We start from the raw sequence: 19,981 nt of genomic DNA, 5'->3' as shown, positions 1-19,981 counted from the left end.
AAGCTATAGCAGTATCTTAGAGCATCATAGCATACTCTGAGTCTCTTTTTACTAAGAAACAACTTCCTGTGTTCTAGAGCTTCAGATCAATTTTTCTGCTGCCTGCATTGATATTTTTCACACAGATCTTCCCTCTATCCTCTACTTAACTGTGGTCATTTAGTGTTAATAAATTGGAGAGCCGAATGAGTCATTTTCTGTGCACCAACATTTTGTATGCCTTGGTTTAATTTAAGTGTCATTGTCTAACTGCAGAGGGTATTGACTGAGCTACTGAAAACAATGATGCAAGTGCTCTTTTTTTCTTCTCAAAAAGAGTAGAATTCAGGTTGTGATGACTGCGATCAAGGGTATAGTTGAAGATACTTTTTCCAGGAGGTCTCAAATGATTGAAGTTAGGCAGATATAGTTACTTGTTTGTTATACTTCTATTGTCTGGCAAGTAAATCCGATGTATTGGAAACCATGGAGACAGTCAAACCCCAAAGTTTAGCACATGGTGAAATGTGTAATATCCCTAGGGAGTGAGGACTGCTGTAAGAATTTAATACAGTAGATTGCAGATGAATTACAGCAAGAATGGGTTTTAAAACTACTTTGAGGTCTGAAGCTGTATTCCTTTGCTAAATCTGGTAGTAAGACAATTTTTTTAGCCTCAAATAATAATCCATCCTCCTTTAAATCTTATTTGTACATAAATCAGATAGTTCAACTTGTCAGTAGTTGGATGTCCTACGTTCCTAGTAGGTCATGTTATCTATTAGAGAAGGCTGTGTGTGGTCTTCTTGCCATCTAGAGTTCTTGCAGTGAACATGCTAGCAGCTTTTCTTTCTTCAGCCAGTGTAAATATTAGTATATGAATTGTAGCTGATGGAGCCTCTTACTACTTCAGTTATACCTTGAAGTTATGCTGCTTTGCAATTAGACATTGAGGGAAGGTAAGACTTAAAGGAATTTCTTCTGGTTTTCATTTTCCTCATCAGGAGGAGCTTTCAGACATTCTGCTGTACAATTTTGTGAATATTACAGGCAATTAATACATAATTAAGATGTTTAAAGGAACATTCGAGGAAGTAACTTTAAATAGCCTCTACAACATAATTTGCTAGTTGCTTCATATCTCTGTTACTTTCCATGTTTGTGATTATTGACAGCTTTGTCAAACAATGCTTAAGAAAATATTTTTCCTTTTAGTATGCTATCTGCGTTATTAAAAAAATTCATGAAATGTTTAAGGCGTTAACTTAATGCTATTAGAATTCTTCTGTGTTTGCTATGTATGTATATACTTGACTACTTGTTCAGCTTTTCTTTTCAAATCATGTTGTTCAAGGCGTATTTCAGTTTTGGAAGTAAATTGGTTTGTGTGTGTGTATGGGGTTCTTAATTTTGGTTTTGTTGTTTGGTTTTTCTTTTTCCACGTGGTTTTAGTCACTCTTTTATTTTTCTTCCTAAACATGATAGTAAGAATCAGTGTTGCTGCCCCCTAGCAGGCACTCGTTAGTTTAAATTGTTAGAGTTGTATGCCGAGCTGCTAATATGTAATAATAATAGTTTAATTAGTAAAATGTGTAATATTTTAGTAATAAGGTGCTTACTGTGTGAGTAATAGTTTTACCTGATTTGTCCTTCGCACATTTTTAGGAGGGTCCTGTTTTCCCTCCCTCCCTTAAGAAATAAAGCAAACGTAACAGCTAAGTTGTTTGTATATTTAGAGGCTCACAGCAAGGCCACTGAGCCTTCGTGACTAATCAGATTTTCCTTTTGAAAAAGTGTAGTAATATTAAACAAAGCCTTTAAGAGAACTGAATTTTGAAGTCTTTGCAAAAAGGATATGCCTGAATAACTGGTTGCAAAAGTTTAATTTGTCCAGAAGGAAAGGTAATTATTTTACTGATAGTCTAGATTGTCTTTGACAAACTAGAGACTAAAACCCAATAAGATAGCTAAATCTGTGGGGGATTTCTTACTCTAAGTTGGGTAGAAATAAAGGCCATAAAAGCCTTGGAAGGCACGATTCAAGCACAATAGGTGGTGGCTGGCAGTCAAAAGTTTAATTTTATCCACAAGCTAGAAAGTTGCCAGCAGGATTCTGTGAACTGTCCTTTACTCATATCTCTGCCTTTATATAGTGTGGTTAACTCAAGCGTTTTCTCCTTAATTGGAGCTATAATTGAGAACATATAAATAAGTTTAAGTTGAACTTCTTGTAATCACTAGTTCTTTCTGGTACACTTTCTAGTTAATTATTCTGTGTTTTGTTTTTGTTTGACTGACTGCTTATTGGGTTTTAGTTGTGCACGGGCTTTTATTAAAAGCTTTTCGAAGTCTAGTTTAAACAATTCCATCCTGTGATTAGAGGAAGTCAGAACCTATATATGGGTACTACTTGTGTGGCCATATGTTCTCACCAACATTAGCTTGACATTCTCTATTTAACCTTTCTCTGCTGTTTTTAATGAAAACACTACTGTTGTAGTAAAGGATAGTTACTATTGTTTCTAGCTTCTCATCAACTTCTCTTCTACTCAGCATTACACTCTATCATTGATGACTAGGCAGAGCAGAATTGGGTATTAGGTCAGATGACTTTCAGGAACTTCCTTTCAAGACTTTAGACTTGGTTTCAAGGTGACAGCATGACAGCATGATCATTCACCTAGTTGAATGATCTAGGCTGGCATATGGCTGCTATGCCATGCTTCCTTAAAAAGGATCTGCAGAAGTCATGATGGAGCATCTAAGACTACTATTTTTGCACTGGTATCTCTGTTCCTCACTCTGTGTGTGTGTTTTAGGGTTTTTTTCCCCTTAGGATAATGTAAGGATTTTTTGAGTTTGATAGAGCTTGGGCTGAAGATAAAAGTATTTTCCACTGTGTTTGATGGCCAGGAAAATATTGGGGAAAGAGTGGTGCTCCATCTATGATCCTGTTGCAGCCTTCCTCTGCTAACCAGCTTCCACCATTTTGGTAGATAGGTCTGTATGCATTCTGCTGTTGAAGTCTTCATGATGCTTTAGGCTTTGCAGCTGAGTTCACCTCTTCCAGCACTTCATCTCCTCCATGAAGCATTATGTAGGCTAGCATTTCTTGGGTTAAGTGGTATTCCCCTCTTTGTAGCCTCTATCAGGGGTATGTAGGCTAGGCTTGCATTCTGTTGTGACCAGGTAGTGGCCCTCTAGCACAAGAATCTTACTCCTGCTGGTTCCTTCAAACTCAGGAAGAGGAAGTGCTTAGCAGTAGCATTTGCAATGCATTGTTTCTCTTGCTTTTTGAGAGAACAGTTTGTTGTGTTCCCCTACTAAAATTCTAGCCAGCTCCAAAGCAGCCTACCTGTGTTGTATGCTGCTAGGTAACTCCCTTGATTTTTCTGACATCCTAGTCTTCCCACTTAAACATGATCTTACAGTATTTAGAGTGTAGTTGGCAGGTTTAGTGGAAGCTTATCGCTATTCTTCATCAAAGATATTTTATCTGTCAGTATAGACTATGCATAAAAATTTGTTACAGAAGCTCATGAAAAATTGCCTCTTCCAAACAGCAGATTTGTGGGTCATCCTTTGGAACAGTGCCTTTTTATGGCCAGTTATTGGAGTGCTTTCAGTCATTTCTTCCAAGATACATTTTCATTGCGTTGGCTCTCTGTGCTATCATTGCTATTATGTTATGTTTCAGCCTTTTCACTTTTTTCTTTTTGGATGTGAAATTCAATTGCAATAAGCCACTCAGTCACTTACTGCTTAACAGAACAAGGATGCTTTACTCTCGTAGCAAGATATCAGCAAATTCCTGCTGCTTTAAGGGAAAGCAGTGGGTTTTATGGTGTGGGAGAAATGCAGAAAAGTTTTCTTAGAGATTTCTTATATTTTATGAAGGATCTGTAATGAGAGGAAAAATGCTTTTTAGCTCATGGCTCTCGAGTATGTCATGCACGTTCAGATTTGCATTTCCCATGGTAACAGTTAGGTCCTGTTAAACATCTTGCAAGAATTTTCTTTTCTCAGAAGTTTTCTGGTTTTGCTTGCCATTCATACATGTGTGCCACTGAACATCGGGGGAAAAATTCCAAGGCTTTTTTTATTCTGTCTTGCAGTACTGAATATTTTAAACCAGCCTATAAAGCAGCTGTGTTGTCCTAGTCTCACAAGTCATCTTCCATAAGTGTGGTGGACGCAAGGATATCTGCTTGGCTTATGAGGCATTAAAGACTTCTGCACACTTTTTACTAGTGTATATATAATTGACATATTGCTTTTGAATTACTTTTTTGTATTGCTTACACAGTCATGCCTGCTTGAAAACAAAGCTATATCATGGTGAATTCGGCTCCCACAGACTGAGGCAGATCTGATTTAAATAATATGAATTAGATCCTGTCCTCCCTCCAATCTAAGACTGGTTTGGGAAAGAAGTAACCTTGAGAAGGGGTATAGCTCAATAAAAGGAAAGCAGTGTGCCTCTAGGTGTATTTCGTACTGGAGGATCTTACTGGTGTGTTGGAGCTGTAACTCCAATCAGGTACAGGAGAGAGTAGCTTCCTTACTGATTAGAAACTCATGGTTTGGAGAAACCTGTTTTTAGGTAGGCCTTGGCTTTCTAGATTAGTCATAACATTTGGAGTGTAGGATCTCTAGTCTTAATACAACTTTCTTTCCATGCACTTTGCTCTTAACATATGCAATGTCCTGAAAACAGTTTCTTTGATAGAGAGATGCAATAAATGAGTTATAATTTAAGTCAGAATAGAATTTTTGAGACCAGAGAGCTTTAGATGCTGAGGAGCTGAATCTAAAAGGCATCTGTAACCCTATATTCAAAGCTGGAATAATGCTATTGGCATGGTTTTGTGTGTATGTTTTGTTGTGATTTTTTTTTTAAGCCAAGGAAGTGTGGAAAAATACATTAGTGTTATTGATTTGGCTCTCAAGAAAGTCATCAAGGAAAAAGGTTTGAGTTTCTGTCAGAAACAATGCTTTGTTCCACCTTGTCAGCCTTTTCTATTTCAGGTTATCTGAGTAGCAACCTGATTCAGTGGTAAGAATCAAGGTCATATTTTATTCAGTACAAGAAAATGGAAAAACTGGCAAGAGCCAAGATACTTGTTTTGAAATGGTTTTATTTAGCCCTTTCTGCTACAGCTGCTGTCAATGGAAAGAGATAAAGCTGATGACAGAATACAAGGAATTTACTGTTCATTATTCATGACTTGCTAAAGGTTTAAGTCTGTAAAGGATTTTGTTATTCTTTTCATGGGTCTTTCAGGTTTTCAGATATGATTGCCTGGCAAGAAATTGGATGAAGCAATTAAAGAAAATATGCATATTTTTCTTGACTTATTAACCTTAACAGAAAACTTGAATGGAATTTAATCTACAGAGTATTCATGGACAAATTCACTAGTTAAAATTGCAGTGGAGCAAGATTATGTTCATGCTTAAATCTGTCATTATTTGAATAAACTTCAGACTTCTGTGTGTGGTGGCATCTGACCTCACTGGCACCCATAGGCCTAACTAGCTCCATTGTGAAGCCTTTAGTTTAAAAATAAAAATCTGAGTTACAAATTTAGAGCAGTTGTAGACCTAAATAGGATGTGGAATGAATGAGTGAACGTTTACCTTTAATGTAGCAAAAAACTGTCAAAGAGGAACAATTATCAGTAGTGTTGTATTGTTTGTTCTTACAGTAAATTTGGGGTTTCTTGGTGTAAATAGAAAATTAATAAACATTGCAAGAACTTGCATTCCTTAAGAACTCCTTGATATCAAGTGCAATGAATCAAAGTGTCTGCCATGCTTTGTAATACTTTCAAATCTTTGTGGTGGTCTCAGCATTTTCATCTAGGTTCTTACTAACTTGTGGCTTGGCTGTCTTTCTTCCTCCTGCTTAGTAAGCTTAATGTGTCCTTTCATTTAGGACTGCTATAGGTGCATATCGGGACCATGAAGGTGAAAAGAGGGATAGTATTACAGGAATGCATAACATGACGATTCCAATTTAAACACATGTTGTGGGGAAGGACAGAAAGAAGCAAAGTCAGACTTTGCTTTTACCTTTGCATTAAGATGAATGGAAGAAATTGCAGTTCTGATTCAAGATGTCAGTCTTACAACTGAACAGTCGTCTTGAATGAAAACTGATGCAGTTCTAGTTTTAGAGCACCAATCTTAAAAATGTACATCTGTACCTACTATAATATGTTCTGTACTTACAACTGGACATGTGGACATGACAATTATGTTTGTTTTACCTATTGCTCAATATTAAATTGCTTTTCCTGCAACCTTCCCTGGAATCTGCATCTCAGATTGTGTTCCCTTTCACAGTTATGCCAGTAATAAGTTGCTACAGGTTACGTTCTGCTCTTACACACTCGCAATTTAATTTCAGTATACTTCCACCACTATAAACCAGAAAAAGATTCAGTGCTTTAAAAGAATCTCTTGCAAATATTTTATAGGCACAGTTATTCCTATAAACAAGACATGGTTATTCTTCTGTAGAGAAACATTTTCAGTTTACAAATAGAATACTATTCAAAATAGTGAGGTCTGAAAAGGAAGCTGTTAAATCTTTTTTATTACTTCAGGTTTGAGCCTGACAAAATTCAAGTTTCCCATTGTAGATTTCTTCCCCCTTTTTCCTCATAAAGGAGCTAAAAACAAAATAAAAACAAAACCCCCAACCTGTTTACAAGTGACATGCTAGGGAGAAAATAGTGACCTTTTAAAGGAATTACTGTATTTCCATTGCTTTAAAAGTGGCTCTAGTAAGATTGGCCTTTGCTGTGCATATAATTCCCTTCTAAATTTTGTCTAACGAGCTTTAGTTACAAGCATTGTTTCTTTTTGCGGTTTTTTTTTTGGAAGGGGTGCAGAGGAAGGACCTTCAGTATGTATACGTTCAAGTATAATTTTGTCACTAAGTTTCCTGACAACTATTTAGCACTGATTTCCATAAGAGAGAATAATGGCAATCTGGCAAAATGACTGGAGTTGGAGGGGACTTCTAAACTGTAATTTCTTTTCCCAGATGCTAACAAAGGTTAGAGATGGGATGCAGAAAGAGCAAACTGAAACAAAAAATATGAGGGGGAGAGGGAGTAAAGGTGAGGAGTAGTTGAGAAGCTGAAACAAGGAAAAAAATTGATTGAAGAGTTTAAAAGCCTAGGAAGAAGGTTTATTGCCAACGACAAGTGCTAGAGGAGGGAGAGGAAAAGCAGCATGAACCACTGTAACATCCCCACATAGAAACTATAATCACGATTCTTGAATCTTAACATGATTTTGTTTAGTAGTGCCAGAGCATTTCTCAGCTTCTTACTATCTCAATTACTCTCTGTTAGTGGTTACACGTAAGAAGCCTTTTACTGTTTCATCTTAATGATGTTACTAAAATTGTTAAGAGAACAAAACTTAAGCATCAAAATAGTGCTGCAAAACTTCAGTTAGTGCATAATGTCTAATTAGATTGTATCTTGGTAGCTAAATTATAGGGATGCTGTTGCCATATACTTTTATAAAGGTTTAACTATGATTGCAATGGCTTGTGTAAAATACTTACTCAAAAAAGATTCTGGTTTATTATCTAAACTTCAATATCTTCAGGATGGGAATTAGCAAATTATTTCACAGTAAAAACTAAATTATTGGCTCAACATATCTGATATTTTCCTAGTTTAGATCCATATTTTACTTTCTCTTGCAAGTTGTAAGGTGTCCAAGGGTCTGGCCTAATCATCAGATCGGATATTTGGGAATTACTAGGATGTGTGCTTTCTTCAGGTCAGGTCATATAGCCTGTCAGTCTTGTGTTTTCTTCTTATAGAATTAGTATGTTTTAATTTTATATATCCAGGTGTTTCTTCAGTGCAGAAATTTCCTCCTCTAGTGGTACAATAGTATTCTTGAAGTACTTTGTAATTTAATTTTTATTATACAAAATTGATTTATCTAAATGAAGTACTTTATCTTTTCAAAGAGAGGGAATGAACTGAATGTAATTATTTCGTTTGTTTTGTGATACATTGTATCATTTGTGTTGTTTTGTCATTTAAGTGGATTGGAGTTAGTTTCCCAAGTAACAGACTACTGTATTGATCATATATTTTTAATTTTAAAAACTTACCAAAATGTCTGCTGTAGAAGGAGACGATAATATATTTAAAATATGTGGATTTCTCATAGGCTGAATTATTCAGAGGTTGAACTACAGTCTCAATGCTTTTTAATTAATAAATTGAATTAGTAATTAGTTAAAGTAGTAATTCAGAATGTATTAAAAGCAGTTGTTTAGCTGTCTGTAATATTATGTTAATACCAGAACAAGACTGTGGTACGAAATACTTACATTTTTGGCGATTAAGAATGAAGCAACAAGCATCATCTAGGTGCACATTTTCTAAAATGACATGCTTTCACATGTGAAAGTTTGTTTTAGACATGTAAAAGTAGCAAAAAAATCTTTTTTTTTTCCTTCCTGTAATTACAGAAGCTGCTGGGTTTGTTTTGCTACCGATGAGGATGATCGGACAGCAGAGTGGGTGAGACCTTGCAGGTGCAGGGGCTCTACGAAATGGGTTCATCAGACTTGTCTACAGCGCTGGGTGGATGAAAAGCAAAGAGGAAACAGTACTGCTAGAGTTGCTTGTCCTCAGTGCAATGCAGAATATTTAATAGTATTTCCAAAGCTAGGTAAGATATGTATCATTTAATTTTAAACATAATATGGGTTGTTACTTTATATTGTTCCTACTTTTTGCTTTCCTTTTTTGTGCTTGGAGCATCACTTCTGTTGAAAACTTGTCTATTCCCTTTTCCAGACAGAAAGAAATAACTTTATATTCTGCTCGCGTCCTATTTGGTGGCTTAGTTAAATACCTTCTGAAAATTTTGCATGTGTTCCACTTATGTATATTGATAAGTTTTATAAGTGATTGACCTATAATTAATTCATGGTTAATGCAATTTTTTTTTTCTTGTTGAGCAGAGGGCAACTTCTTTCAGCAATTGCCACATATTAGCACATAAACACATCCCTTTTTTTTTTCCTCAGCTTGCAGAGAAACTGTTATCAAAGGAAATTCAGAGAACCTTACTGAGCAACCTGCTGTATTACCTGAAAAACATATTTTTGCTTTGTTTAGGAGGTATTCCTGAGGCAGTATTGCCTTATATTCAAGAGGCAGAATATCTGTGGTTGCTGGGCACTGTTCTAGCTCTACCTCTGTCAAGGTGAAAGAAAAAAGTTGGAGATGGTCTTCCTGAGTCTACTTACTTGAATAGCCAAGTAGGATACTGCACAATATGTTGCATGTATTTAAATTAGCAGTGGTTGCTCTTATTCCAGCCCTCATTTGTCCATATGTTCTATGGGGTATATTAAGTAGGGCAAGAAAATGAAATGTTGCCATGGAAACTTGAATTTTGTTTAAAAGTAAAACTGCTTGTAAAAGAAATGCTGATATAGCATGTAAGTACAGGCATATAGAGGATTTTAAAGAAGATTTTTTTAAAGTATCTTATTTCTGTGATGAAACAGCTGAAAATAACTTGCACTGTCAGTTCTTTCGGACAGGAGCTCTTTTCTGTTAGTATAAGGGCTGACAAAACTAAGGTGTGAAGGGAATTTTATATGGGTGATGACATTTATTTTGATGATAGAACACTGAGTAATGGGAAAGAAAATATGGACTAGTGTATTGTTGATATTCAATAAAACATAAACCGACATGAAACTTACTACCAAGTTATTCATATATCAACCACAATTCAGCTTTGCTATAAGGATAAGGGAGAGAGGAATCTTAATCTCCATCATAAAGAAGGCATCAAATGATAACATTTAGCATTGGCTTTGGGGAGAAAAATGGTTTGATATCTGGACACTTATAATGTACCACAAAACTTGAAGCTGTTTAAAATTCTTACTTGTATCTTGAATGATGAAATTGTCATGTGAGCTGCATTTGCATTTTATTTTGGCAATGAGAAAAAGGGGAAGCAACTCTAGTTTGGAGAGGATACATGCACATAAACAACAACAGGCATTTTCATTTGATCTTGCAATTTGTGACATACTTTATTTGAAAACTAAGATTCCTAAATGCTAACATTCCTAGCTTCTGAAGCTGGCCTAAAATGCTTGCACAAGATTCAGCTTGCACAAAATTCATGCAAGAATCTTTTCATGTATTTTCCCCTCACAATACCATCTTTTTCCATTTTTAAAGATTAGAAGGGCATAAAAATTCAGACTTGTATAAGAGTACAAAAGACATCAATAGTAGAGCAGGCAAATGGATTTGGATCCATCAAACATCAATCACTTGATGTGTGCTTGAAGTGTGTTAAACAAGTGAGACAGTCTTACCCTTTTGTAGCTCTTTCAAGTAACCCAAACCTGTTATATCACAACTCGACTATAAGTCAGTCAAGGTCACACCAGGCAGAGTTAGGACAGTAAGATGTTTTCAAGCAGTCTTGCCAGTAGCCCCATCTCTGCTGCAGCAGGTATCTTTTGAAGACATTACTAGTCATACCATTCAAGAAACTAAAATTCCTTGAGCAGGGAAGAAGTAACAACTAGGGTTTCCCTGAGGTATCATAGTTTAGAAACTTACTTATATTAAGACTTCTCTAATGTACTGCTGGAAACTTTTTTTCTAAAAATAAATTTCTGTGAAAGGGCACTCCTAACACAACTGCTTTTATTTATGATTATAGTTTTGAAGTAATACCAATTTGAGGAGACATCAATTGAATATCTTTAAGTAACAGGGTGTCTTTATGTATTTACCAATTCAAAACAACTCCTCAAGTGACGTATCTTCTTAAAATTGTAATTCCATTTCAAATTTGATAGTGCCTATCAGTTTTAGAGATTGGTAGTAACTATGTTCTTACTAGCTGTTTTCCTCTCTCCTGAGAATTTTTTTATTAAATAGGTTACTTTGAAAGTAACTGAAGTATCTTTTAGATAATTATTTCAGTTTAATAAATAGAAAACAGAGTTTGGCAGAAAAAGCTCTGTTAAAGCATGATAGTTTTTACAAAATGAAAAATATTTTTGTATTTTGTATCTCCTTCTTTAATTTGTATGTCAGTGATACTTAATTTCCTGCTTCTTCCTTAATACCACCTTAAAAGAAACAGTTAATTTGTCCTCCTTTCTCACTACTTCCTTCCTAAAGGGCTAATTAAAAAAATACTGCTACAGTGTTTTTCTAGTCTTTTGTCAAGATTCTGTATCTAATTCTGTAGCCTGCTTCTTTTAATGATTAGTATCGGTAGGTGCAATTTATTAGTACTTTTAGTGTTAGACTTCTGCTGTGGCCATATCACCTTGCCAAGATGCATAAGGCAAATTTCGGTGCTTTGTGTAGCCCTTTAGGACTCAGCAAATATGATGGGTTTTTTGAGTCTCTTGTCTTCACCTTCAAATGTAAGTTTTCAAAATGGTACAACTAAACAACTTTTTCAGTGACTGTGGGAAACAGTCAAGATGTGTAAATTACTGCGCATTTAGTACTTGCGGTTATGACTTTGTTGCTATGTTCAGCGTATTAATAGACATCCCAATCTGTCCTGGAAAGTTAAACATAACTGTTAATACAGTTGAACTGCTTGTTCCAGTTCTTTATATTTTGAGTAGAGTGTTCTTTCTTCAGAAACACTTTAATTTTGGTACCTAATCAATAACAGGATATTCAACTTGAGAATAAATTAACTCTGTAGTTACACTTTGTCAACTACTTACGGACTAATTTACATCGAAGCAGGGTGCTGGCGAGGTCTTTACTGTCTTACAAGCCACATAGGAAGATGCTTCCTGCCCTTAAAGCTAGAGCTTATTTCTAAAACAAAGAATGCATGCTGTACTAGAAGATGCACGCACAGGTAACCAATTTGAAGTACATGATTAGTAGGTTAAGAACTTGAGGCTCCAGCAGAGCTAGAGTAGAGAGTACGTTAAGCAATATTCTGCCCAAGTTGCTTAGAACTGCCCACTAGTCTGATACATAACTTGGCAATATTTACAATGACTTCTGTCAAGACTGCATATAAGCTAAATGTGTTTAAATTGCAGCTCTTCACTATGGTATTTGCACACATACCTGTGTATGGGGGGAAAAAAAGTTGCGATCCTTCTACAAGGTCTCTGGATGCTACCGCTGTACAAACAGTATGTAAAATCCTACCCTGTTCTTTTAGGAAAAAAAAAAGAGGGGGGGAACACCCCACCCCCCACCCCCGATGTATTTGGGAGTGCATTACAAGAATACCGGTGCTGATAAAACGTGATAATGAATGAGTTCAGTTAGATGTTTGTGTTGCTTGTTTTCACTGGCTGACTTGAGCTGAGTAGAACTGGTTGTTTTGAAAGCATTCACACTAGAGCTGTTTTCTTGAAAGAACCAACAAGTCATGAAACAGGAGTCACAATTTTGTCAGTACGGCTGACGGAAATAAATTTTCTACAGACTTCTCTTGAAGTGAATTTCAAATTTTGATTGTATGTTTAAATGCAAATGCTTTTAATTCATTTGGTGTAAATATGATAGTTCAGAGACAATCTCTTTGGAAACAGGGTGCTAAATTATCACCACCCTAAAAAACTAAGAATATAAAATTGTTATGTACTAGGAGTATTCAAGCTAAGAATTGAACTGCAAGCGATTTTTGTATATTTGGAGAATGCCAAATACAATACCTTTACCTTTAGAAAGGTAAAAAAAAAAAATCCTTGGCACCTAATCTTCTCAGTTCTGTGCAAGGTCAGAGTAAGTTTTGATTAATTGGAGGAAAATGGCATACAACTCAGGATAGGTGTACAAAACAGCCTGGCAATTGCCTAACTAGTCTGGCAATTGAAATTAATCTAGTGGAAGTCCTGTACATCTAGTGTATCAGTACTTCAGTAAGTCATTTAACACAATGGCTCAAGATATTACTCCTTCCCTACCTGCCCCTGCCCTCCCCCCAAAAAAAAAGAAAAAAAAAAAAGAAAGGTAAATGATTAGGAAGTAGTAAAAGAATGATAGGATTATAGGCTGGAGTGGGTACACGGTGATGACAGACATGGAGGATTAGTTACTTGAAGAACGCCTATAGGCTGGCTTTGAGAATAACTTTAATATTTTCACTGATTTTGGTAGAAAAAAAGTAGGAGGGAGCTAAGAAGAATATTCATGTATATGATCTGGAGGAGGACGACAGTCTTTATGTAGAATAAGTTAACAAATACAAAAGTAATGTGGAATCTGATCATGGTGATGACATTTTTCACTTCCATACATACATTTCAGACTTCAACTTCTGGCTTTTGTTTTGCTGGTACTCTTGCAGTGTCTCAAAGAAAAAATGCAAACATGCCCTTGTTTACCTCACCAAAGTTGGTCAGGGTAATGTCTTGCTCTGTGTAAGTCTGGAAAGTGCAGTTGTCCATAGACAGAACAATGAAATTCTATTCATGCATTGTTGTCAAAGGCACTAAATAACCTGAATAGCAGGGTTTTTTCCTCCAGCGTTTGAGAGGTGGTCGTCTAAAAATATTGAATGCAGCCTCTTCCAGTGGAAGGAATCTTTCATATTGACTGTACTACTTTTTACTGTAGAGCAGGATAGTTTAGTGACAGAATTCTCAGGTGAAGCTGTCAAAGATAAGCATGTGAAGTACATTACAAATAATTAGTATTTCTTCCTTTTGAAAACTAAAATATCTAACAAAAAAGACACTAAGCCTAAACTGGTTTCTACAACAGAACAATTCTGATTCAACACAAAGGAAGCTAGTCGACTTTAGGGGGTAAATTAGTCAGTGCTCTAACTGGTATACTAATCTCTCAGAAACATGTTGCAGTGAATGCAATGGTAGGTAGAAGTAAGTTATAAGTTTAGCTTAGTAGCTTTTAAATTATATGTTCTCATTTAAACAGCATGTGTGGGATGTCAGACTTGCCTTTTGCCAGGTTCATTCTTTCTTTCTTATCAGTGATAGAGGCCGAGAGCTTTCTTCAGTATGCTTTTTTTATATATATATATCTTGAAACCTTACTTTTCCTTTATCATAGGTCCAGTTGTTTACGTTTTGGATCTTGCAGATCGACTGATCTCAAAGGCATGTCCATTTGCTGCAGCTGGAATAATGGTGGGCTCTATATACTGGACAGCTGTTACATATGGAGCAGTGACGGTGATGCAGGTATTCCCTCTTCTTACCAGCTTTGAAAGCAAGTTTTCAAAAGAAAAAGTCAATTAATTAAGCCTCCTCTTTCCTTGGCTTAAACCATGATTTAGCTGCTTTCAGCACTTTCAGTGTAGTTAACAAGTGAATTCAAGATGGGTGGATAGAAAGCTTTTCACTTTTAACTGATCATACTGTATAAAGCCAAGTGGTTCAGTCTGCAACTAACAAAATTCACTACTACTGCAGCTGGCTGCCCTTTGTATGGCAGGCTAGTGAACCCATTTCTATTTGTACAGAAGAGGTGCCGTTACCACCTAACTACTAGTAACGGGTAGTCTAATTCTTCAGAAAAGACATGAGAATAATCTCTTTCAGCTGTAGAAAAATTTTGCTGGTAACATTCAAAGGGTTGAGACGTGGTGAATTTTTCAGTCCTACCACTTTTTTATTGTATAAAGGAAAATGCATGCTCTGAATGGTGCAATTCATGCATAAACAACTAATGCAAAAACACTGCAAATTAATAGTATGTTCTTTTAATTACTTCAGACTGTATGGTTAGTTGAAAGGGGAAAAAAACCCTTATTTTTCCTACTTTTGTTCTTCTGAACTTGCTGTTTAAATATAAAAATAACATTGACAGGTGGTAGACTATTAACTATGGAAAGACTTGTTTACGGCTGTCCTAGTTCAACTACAAGACAAGAGTTTTCATAGATTGTACAACTGGAAGGACCTTTGTTACCATTTTAGTTGTTGATTCTTACATCAAGCCCATAACCTGTGTTTTGCCTGAAAGCATAAAAGTATTTCTGATGCTAATTCAGTTGTAGATAGAATTAACAAATCTGTGTGCTAATAAGTATTCCTCTACACAGTTCTAATTTTAAATATACAACCATGTAAGTCATATGGCAATACTTTTTCTTGAACTGTGTGGTACTTCCCTGCAGTTCTACAAGTCACTCTGTCTCAAGATTGTGTGCTATTTTGGTTCTCTTTGTACATGATCTCATAGCAGAAATGTTATGACAACTAGTTGAAGTGGAGCCCAAATGAGTTGATGCAGTCTGCCTGGTACCAGTGTCGCCAGGTTCAAGCAGCTGCATAAGTGATGTATAATGACTTTCAATACCTCCTCATTCCAGTGGATGAGTCTCTCTATTACAGAATGGTACACTTAGGAATTTCCTCATCTGATATTTTGTTCTTCTTGTGGCCCTTACAGGAACATTGCAGCCACCTTAATACTACAACTAGACTTCGTGAAATGTACCAGTCCTTATCTCCTTGCTCACTGCTACACTGAGCCTTCTTCTGTAGGAACTTAGATGACCTTTTTAGCTTCTCTAGAACTACATAACCAAATAGAAAGATAAATGCTCCTTTCTGTAGTTGCTTGGCTTTTGAAATGAGGATCTGGCCTTAAGCAAAGGCAAGTTGTGGGTCTAGCTGAACAACTGCATGGTTACAGCTTCACATCTACATTAGTTTAGACAGCTGGGCAAATCCCAGGTATGAAGAATTATGTATTTTCCTCTGATGTAATGTTTTTTTGATCATATGGATGGCACGCTGGGTAAGAGAGTAACTTATTTTTACTTATAATGGAGGAGGTTAAACTGGGAGTGGAGGGGAACTTTCCACCCCTTTTGCCACCCCAGATTTGCTAGATTTAATACAACTTGTTTCCTGATGCATTTCAGACTCCTTTCCTTCAGCTGAAGGGCCAGAGAGAAGCACAAAAGCTATTTTTAAAGGTTAAGCTTCAGCCGGAGAAAAATAAATACAGAATTGACATTGTGACTACAGTGGTAGCTAAGTCAGTAACAAATAATACGGGGTTACTGAAAACAGAAATAGTAATCTAAAGCAGAAAAGACAAGATACTGAGGCTTTTTTTGATGGACAAGGACTATAAGGAGAAAAATGATAGCATCAGTTATCACAATTTGGATGGAAGATAGCGAAGATGCTGGAAGACAAATGCAGAATGTTTTTGAAGGAATAATCTTTTGGTGGCAACAATATTGGTTATCCCTATTTTTAAAGGCTGTGGTGTATAACATAACTTCCTGTTCTAGAAGAATAAAATAGAACTGTTTTCAAAGTAAGGCTAAAAAGTACAGTTTGAAGGTACTGTGGTACGTTACCCTACCTCTTCCCAGTGTCCCACCTATTCCAGAAGTACTGCTTTTAAAAAAAATTTTGCTATTGTTGCATGTTCTTACCACCTAATTCTAAGTTTTGTGCAAGTGAAGACTTGGCATCTTTTTGCATTTGTGGAAAAAACAAGAAATCAATGAAAATACATCAGAAAATTCAGTGCCTGACAAATGTAGTAATTACTGTTTGTCGTGCTTTAACCCCAGCCGGCAACTAAGCCCCACACAGCTGCTCGCTCACTCCCCCACAGTGGGATGGGGGAGAGAATTGGAAGGGTAAAAGTGAAAAAACTCGTGGGTTGAGATAAAGACAGTTTAACAGGTAAAGCAAAAGCTGCGCATGCAAGCAAAGCAAAACAAGGAATTCATTCACTACTTCCCATCAGCCATCTCTGGGAAAGCAGGGCTCCATCACGCGTAGCGGTTACTGGGGAAGACAAACGCCATCACTCCGAACGTCCTCCCCTTCCTTCTTCTTCCCCCAGCTTTATATGCTGAGCGTGACGTCGTATGGTATGGGATATCCCTTTGGTCAGTTGGGGTCAGCTGTCCCAGCCGTGTCCCCTCCCAGCTTCTTGTGCCCCCCCAGCCTCCTCGCTGGTGGGGTGGGGCGAGGAGCAGAAAGGGCCTTGGCTCTGTGCAAGCGCTGCTCAGCAGTAATTGAAACATCCCTGTGTTACCAACACTGTTTCCAGCACAAATCCAAAACAGAGCCCCATACCAGCTACTGGGAAGAAAATTAACTCTATCCCAGCCAAAACCAGCACACTATTTTTGTGTTTTTAGTCTTCCTGGATTCTTACAGAAAAAATCGAAAGAGCCCATTCTTTCTAGATGCTCTTCAAGGACTTTGTTAGCATTTAGTAATTCTTAAAGTGAGACAACTCCAGAGGATATCTACCACTTTAATTTCTTTTTTTTTCCTCAGCCCTATTAGAGTTAGTTACTTAAAATAGAAAGTATGTACTTCTTAGGAAAATATAATGCACTGTTCTGTTACAGTTTTAATACGTATGTTTTATAAACTGCAAAGTCTGATTTTTTTTTTATGTGCCAGTAGAAAGGTTTAGACACATTGGTAATGACTGTCTTTTAAAACTGTAGCACTAACCACATTTAAAAATAAAGTACAAGTGAAGATATGCTGCTATTTCTACTACAGTTGAAAATAATGTACCTCTTCCTGCATTGTCTAGAGAAACAATACTTTTCAATACTGTGATCTCTGTTGGATAAGGTATTCCAAAATAACAGAAATTTTTTATTAAAACATCCTGAGATAGTTGCTATCAATTTATCCTTTAAAGACTAGTATCTAATCAATTTCTGAGAGTAGAATTCATCATTCTAAAATGGTAAATTTTTCTGTGCATTTTGGAAAGCATGCTATTTTGTTATTTCAGATGTTTAAACTTTTACTCTACAAAAGCACATGAAACTTTTCTTGAGATGGTAAGGAATTGTGTTACAGCTTGCTGCACGATTAATGACTTGCAAATTAGGGCTGGTAGGTCGTCTGCATTTCACTTGATAAGCAACCAAGGATGCAACGGGAAAACGAGTACGTTAGGTAAAACAGTATTGTATTTTTTTTCTTTAACTTAAAATGTGGTGGGCAGACCCTAACAAACTAGAATTTTTATAAGTTATATTCCTTGTTCAGTTGTGGTCTTTGTTGTTTGTCAACTGTATACATATTTACCAGGTTGTGGGTCACAAAGAAGGTCTTGATGTCATGGAGAGAGCTGATCCTTTATTTCTTTTGATTGGACTTCCCACTATCCCAGTCATGTTAATATTGGGCAAGATGATTCGTTGGGAGGACTATGTGCTCAGACTGTGGCGCAAATACTCTAATAAGCTACAAATTTTGAACAGCATATTTCCAGGTAATGTGATTATATTTAAAAGGAAATACCAAGCTTGAATTGGTGCCTTTAGGAGATGAGGATAGGCGAGTAGTTTTCGCCATTCTTAAGTAAAAGTGGTAACAGCTTCCCTCTGTTATGTTCAGTCTATTTAGATTGTGTTTGCATAGTACCTAGTGAGAAAGCTGGGGCAAGAGGAGCAGGAGGATGGTTTCAATTAAGGCCTTAGTAACAAAACAAGCTACTAAAAATCATGGGTCTTATTTGAAAGTAAAAATGAATAGTCATTTAATGGAAAGAGAATATTCACTGAGAAGAGGGATAGTTCTCAAAGTAATTGGGCTATAGATTTATAATGGCATGGGGGTGGGCACTAATGTGCTTTGTGTTCTGTTTGAGGAAGTGGCTATGTAACCTTTTCTTCCCCCACTCTCATCCCCTTTAGGCATTGGATGTCCTGTTCCTCGTATTCCAGCAGAGGCCAACCCTTTGGCAGATCATGTCTCTGCTACACGTATTCTATGTGGAGCTCTAGTTTTCCCTACTATTGCCACGATAGTTGGCAAGCTGATGTTCAGCAGTGTTAACTCAAATTTACAAAGGACAATCTTGGTAAGACTCAGTATTGTTTGTTTCATAAACGATTATAATATAGGAATATGAAGTGTTGAGGGGGGAGGGAGAAAAAGTAAAAAGGAACATAAATTGATCTAGAACTTGAGTGCCATTTGATTAAGGGAAGAAGGTTTTTAAGGTTGCCTGTCTTGGCAGTGGATAAGCATCACGTGTGTGAGAGACTTTGTCCTTGTGATTGAAACTAATCTCAACTCTAGACAAGGCTGAAACTTGTATCTGGTATCTAGGCAGATCTTAGCAGTAATCAAGGGTGATAATGAAGATGAGGAATCAGCATCTTCTAAGAACAATCTCTGCAAGGGAAGACTGGGGTTTATATTATCAACCTTTTCATATTAGCTTCTGTTTACTAATTCTTTGAGAGAATCCCTTTGTTACTTATTTTAGTAAGGAGAGAAAAATAAACTCTCCATAGAGGGGGGAAGACAAAGAGAGGAGACAGTCTCTTCCTTTGTGAATAACCTCTCTGGCTGGAAGCCTTTCAAGGGGAAGCACACTGAGTTTGGTAAGGTGGTATCCCTGGTCATCTGACTGTCACTTCACCCCTGTTTTCAATTCCAATATGTTAATGCACCCCTCTCTTCCATACGGAAGAAACAGTGATATTACAATGGTTCATGCAGACTAAAGGTGGCTTAGTGTCTCTTCTTACATTGAGGACTTGAGATAAACATTCTGAAAAAAAAGTTTGTTTTACAAAAAATAGATTTTATCTCACTTTTTGGCAAGTGGACTCTTTCACAGTGATTATAGAATAGTAATTAGTATTATGCCTTGTGTCGTGTATAGTATATATTCAGAGAAGAGAGAAAAGCAGATACATATCTACATTTTACTTTTTTCTTTAAATAGGATGTATTTTGATGTTTTTAAAATATTTGTCAGACTTCTGAGCAAATAAAAGCTTTCAAAAGGTTTTATAGATCCAGTATGTAATCCCTTTAAGTAACACTAACCTCTGTAATAGTGCATTGTGACAGAAAACTTTGAGATACTCATTTAGAATTGTCCTAATTAGCTAAACTTCAAAAGAGAATGCTATATGATTGGAAAATAAATCTTTGACCAGAAATTTTTAAGAAGAACATTTGCAATGGTATGACACTGAAGTGTGCAGGTTTTCA

General features: G+C 36.4%; 1 protein-coding gene across 2 annotated transcripts in view; it reads left to right on the top strand.

Moving 5' to 3' along the window:
* The window catches only part of MARCHF5 (membrane associated ring-CH-type finger 5), a 46,951-nt gene that overhangs the window by 10,822 nt on the left and 16,148 nt on the right, over positions 1 to 19,981 (top strand). Inside the window, exons 1-5 of one of the 2 annotated variants that reach the window (XM_075154762.1) lie at positions 11,724 to 11,898; positions 12,089 to 12,184; positions 14,073 to 14,203; positions 18,059 to 18,242; positions 18,667 to 18,833. In XM_075154762.1, coding sequence (XP_075010863.1) covers positions 11,868 to 11,898; positions 12,089 to 12,184; positions 14,073 to 14,203; positions 18,059 to 18,242; positions 18,667 to 18,833 — 609 coding nt within the window. In that variant the 5' untranslated portion in view covers positions 11,724 to 11,867. Of the gene's footprint in view, positions 1 to 8,491; positions 8,695 to 11,723; positions 11,899 to 12,088; positions 12,185 to 14,072; positions 14,204 to 18,058; positions 18,243 to 18,666; positions 18,834 to 19,981 lie in introns of those variants that run through there. The other variant, XM_075154761.1, reaches the window with a different exon arrangement.

Source organism: Calonectris borealis, chromosome 7, assembly GCF_964195595.1.
Source record: "Calonectris borealis chromosome 7, bCalBor7.hap1.2, whole genome shotgun sequence".
NCBI lineage: Eukaryota > Metazoa > Chordata > Aves > Procellariiformes > Procellariidae > Calonectris > Calonectris borealis.
The sequence above is the reverse complement of the archived record's forward strand: the minus strand, read 5'-3'. Positions and strand labels throughout refer to the sequence as shown.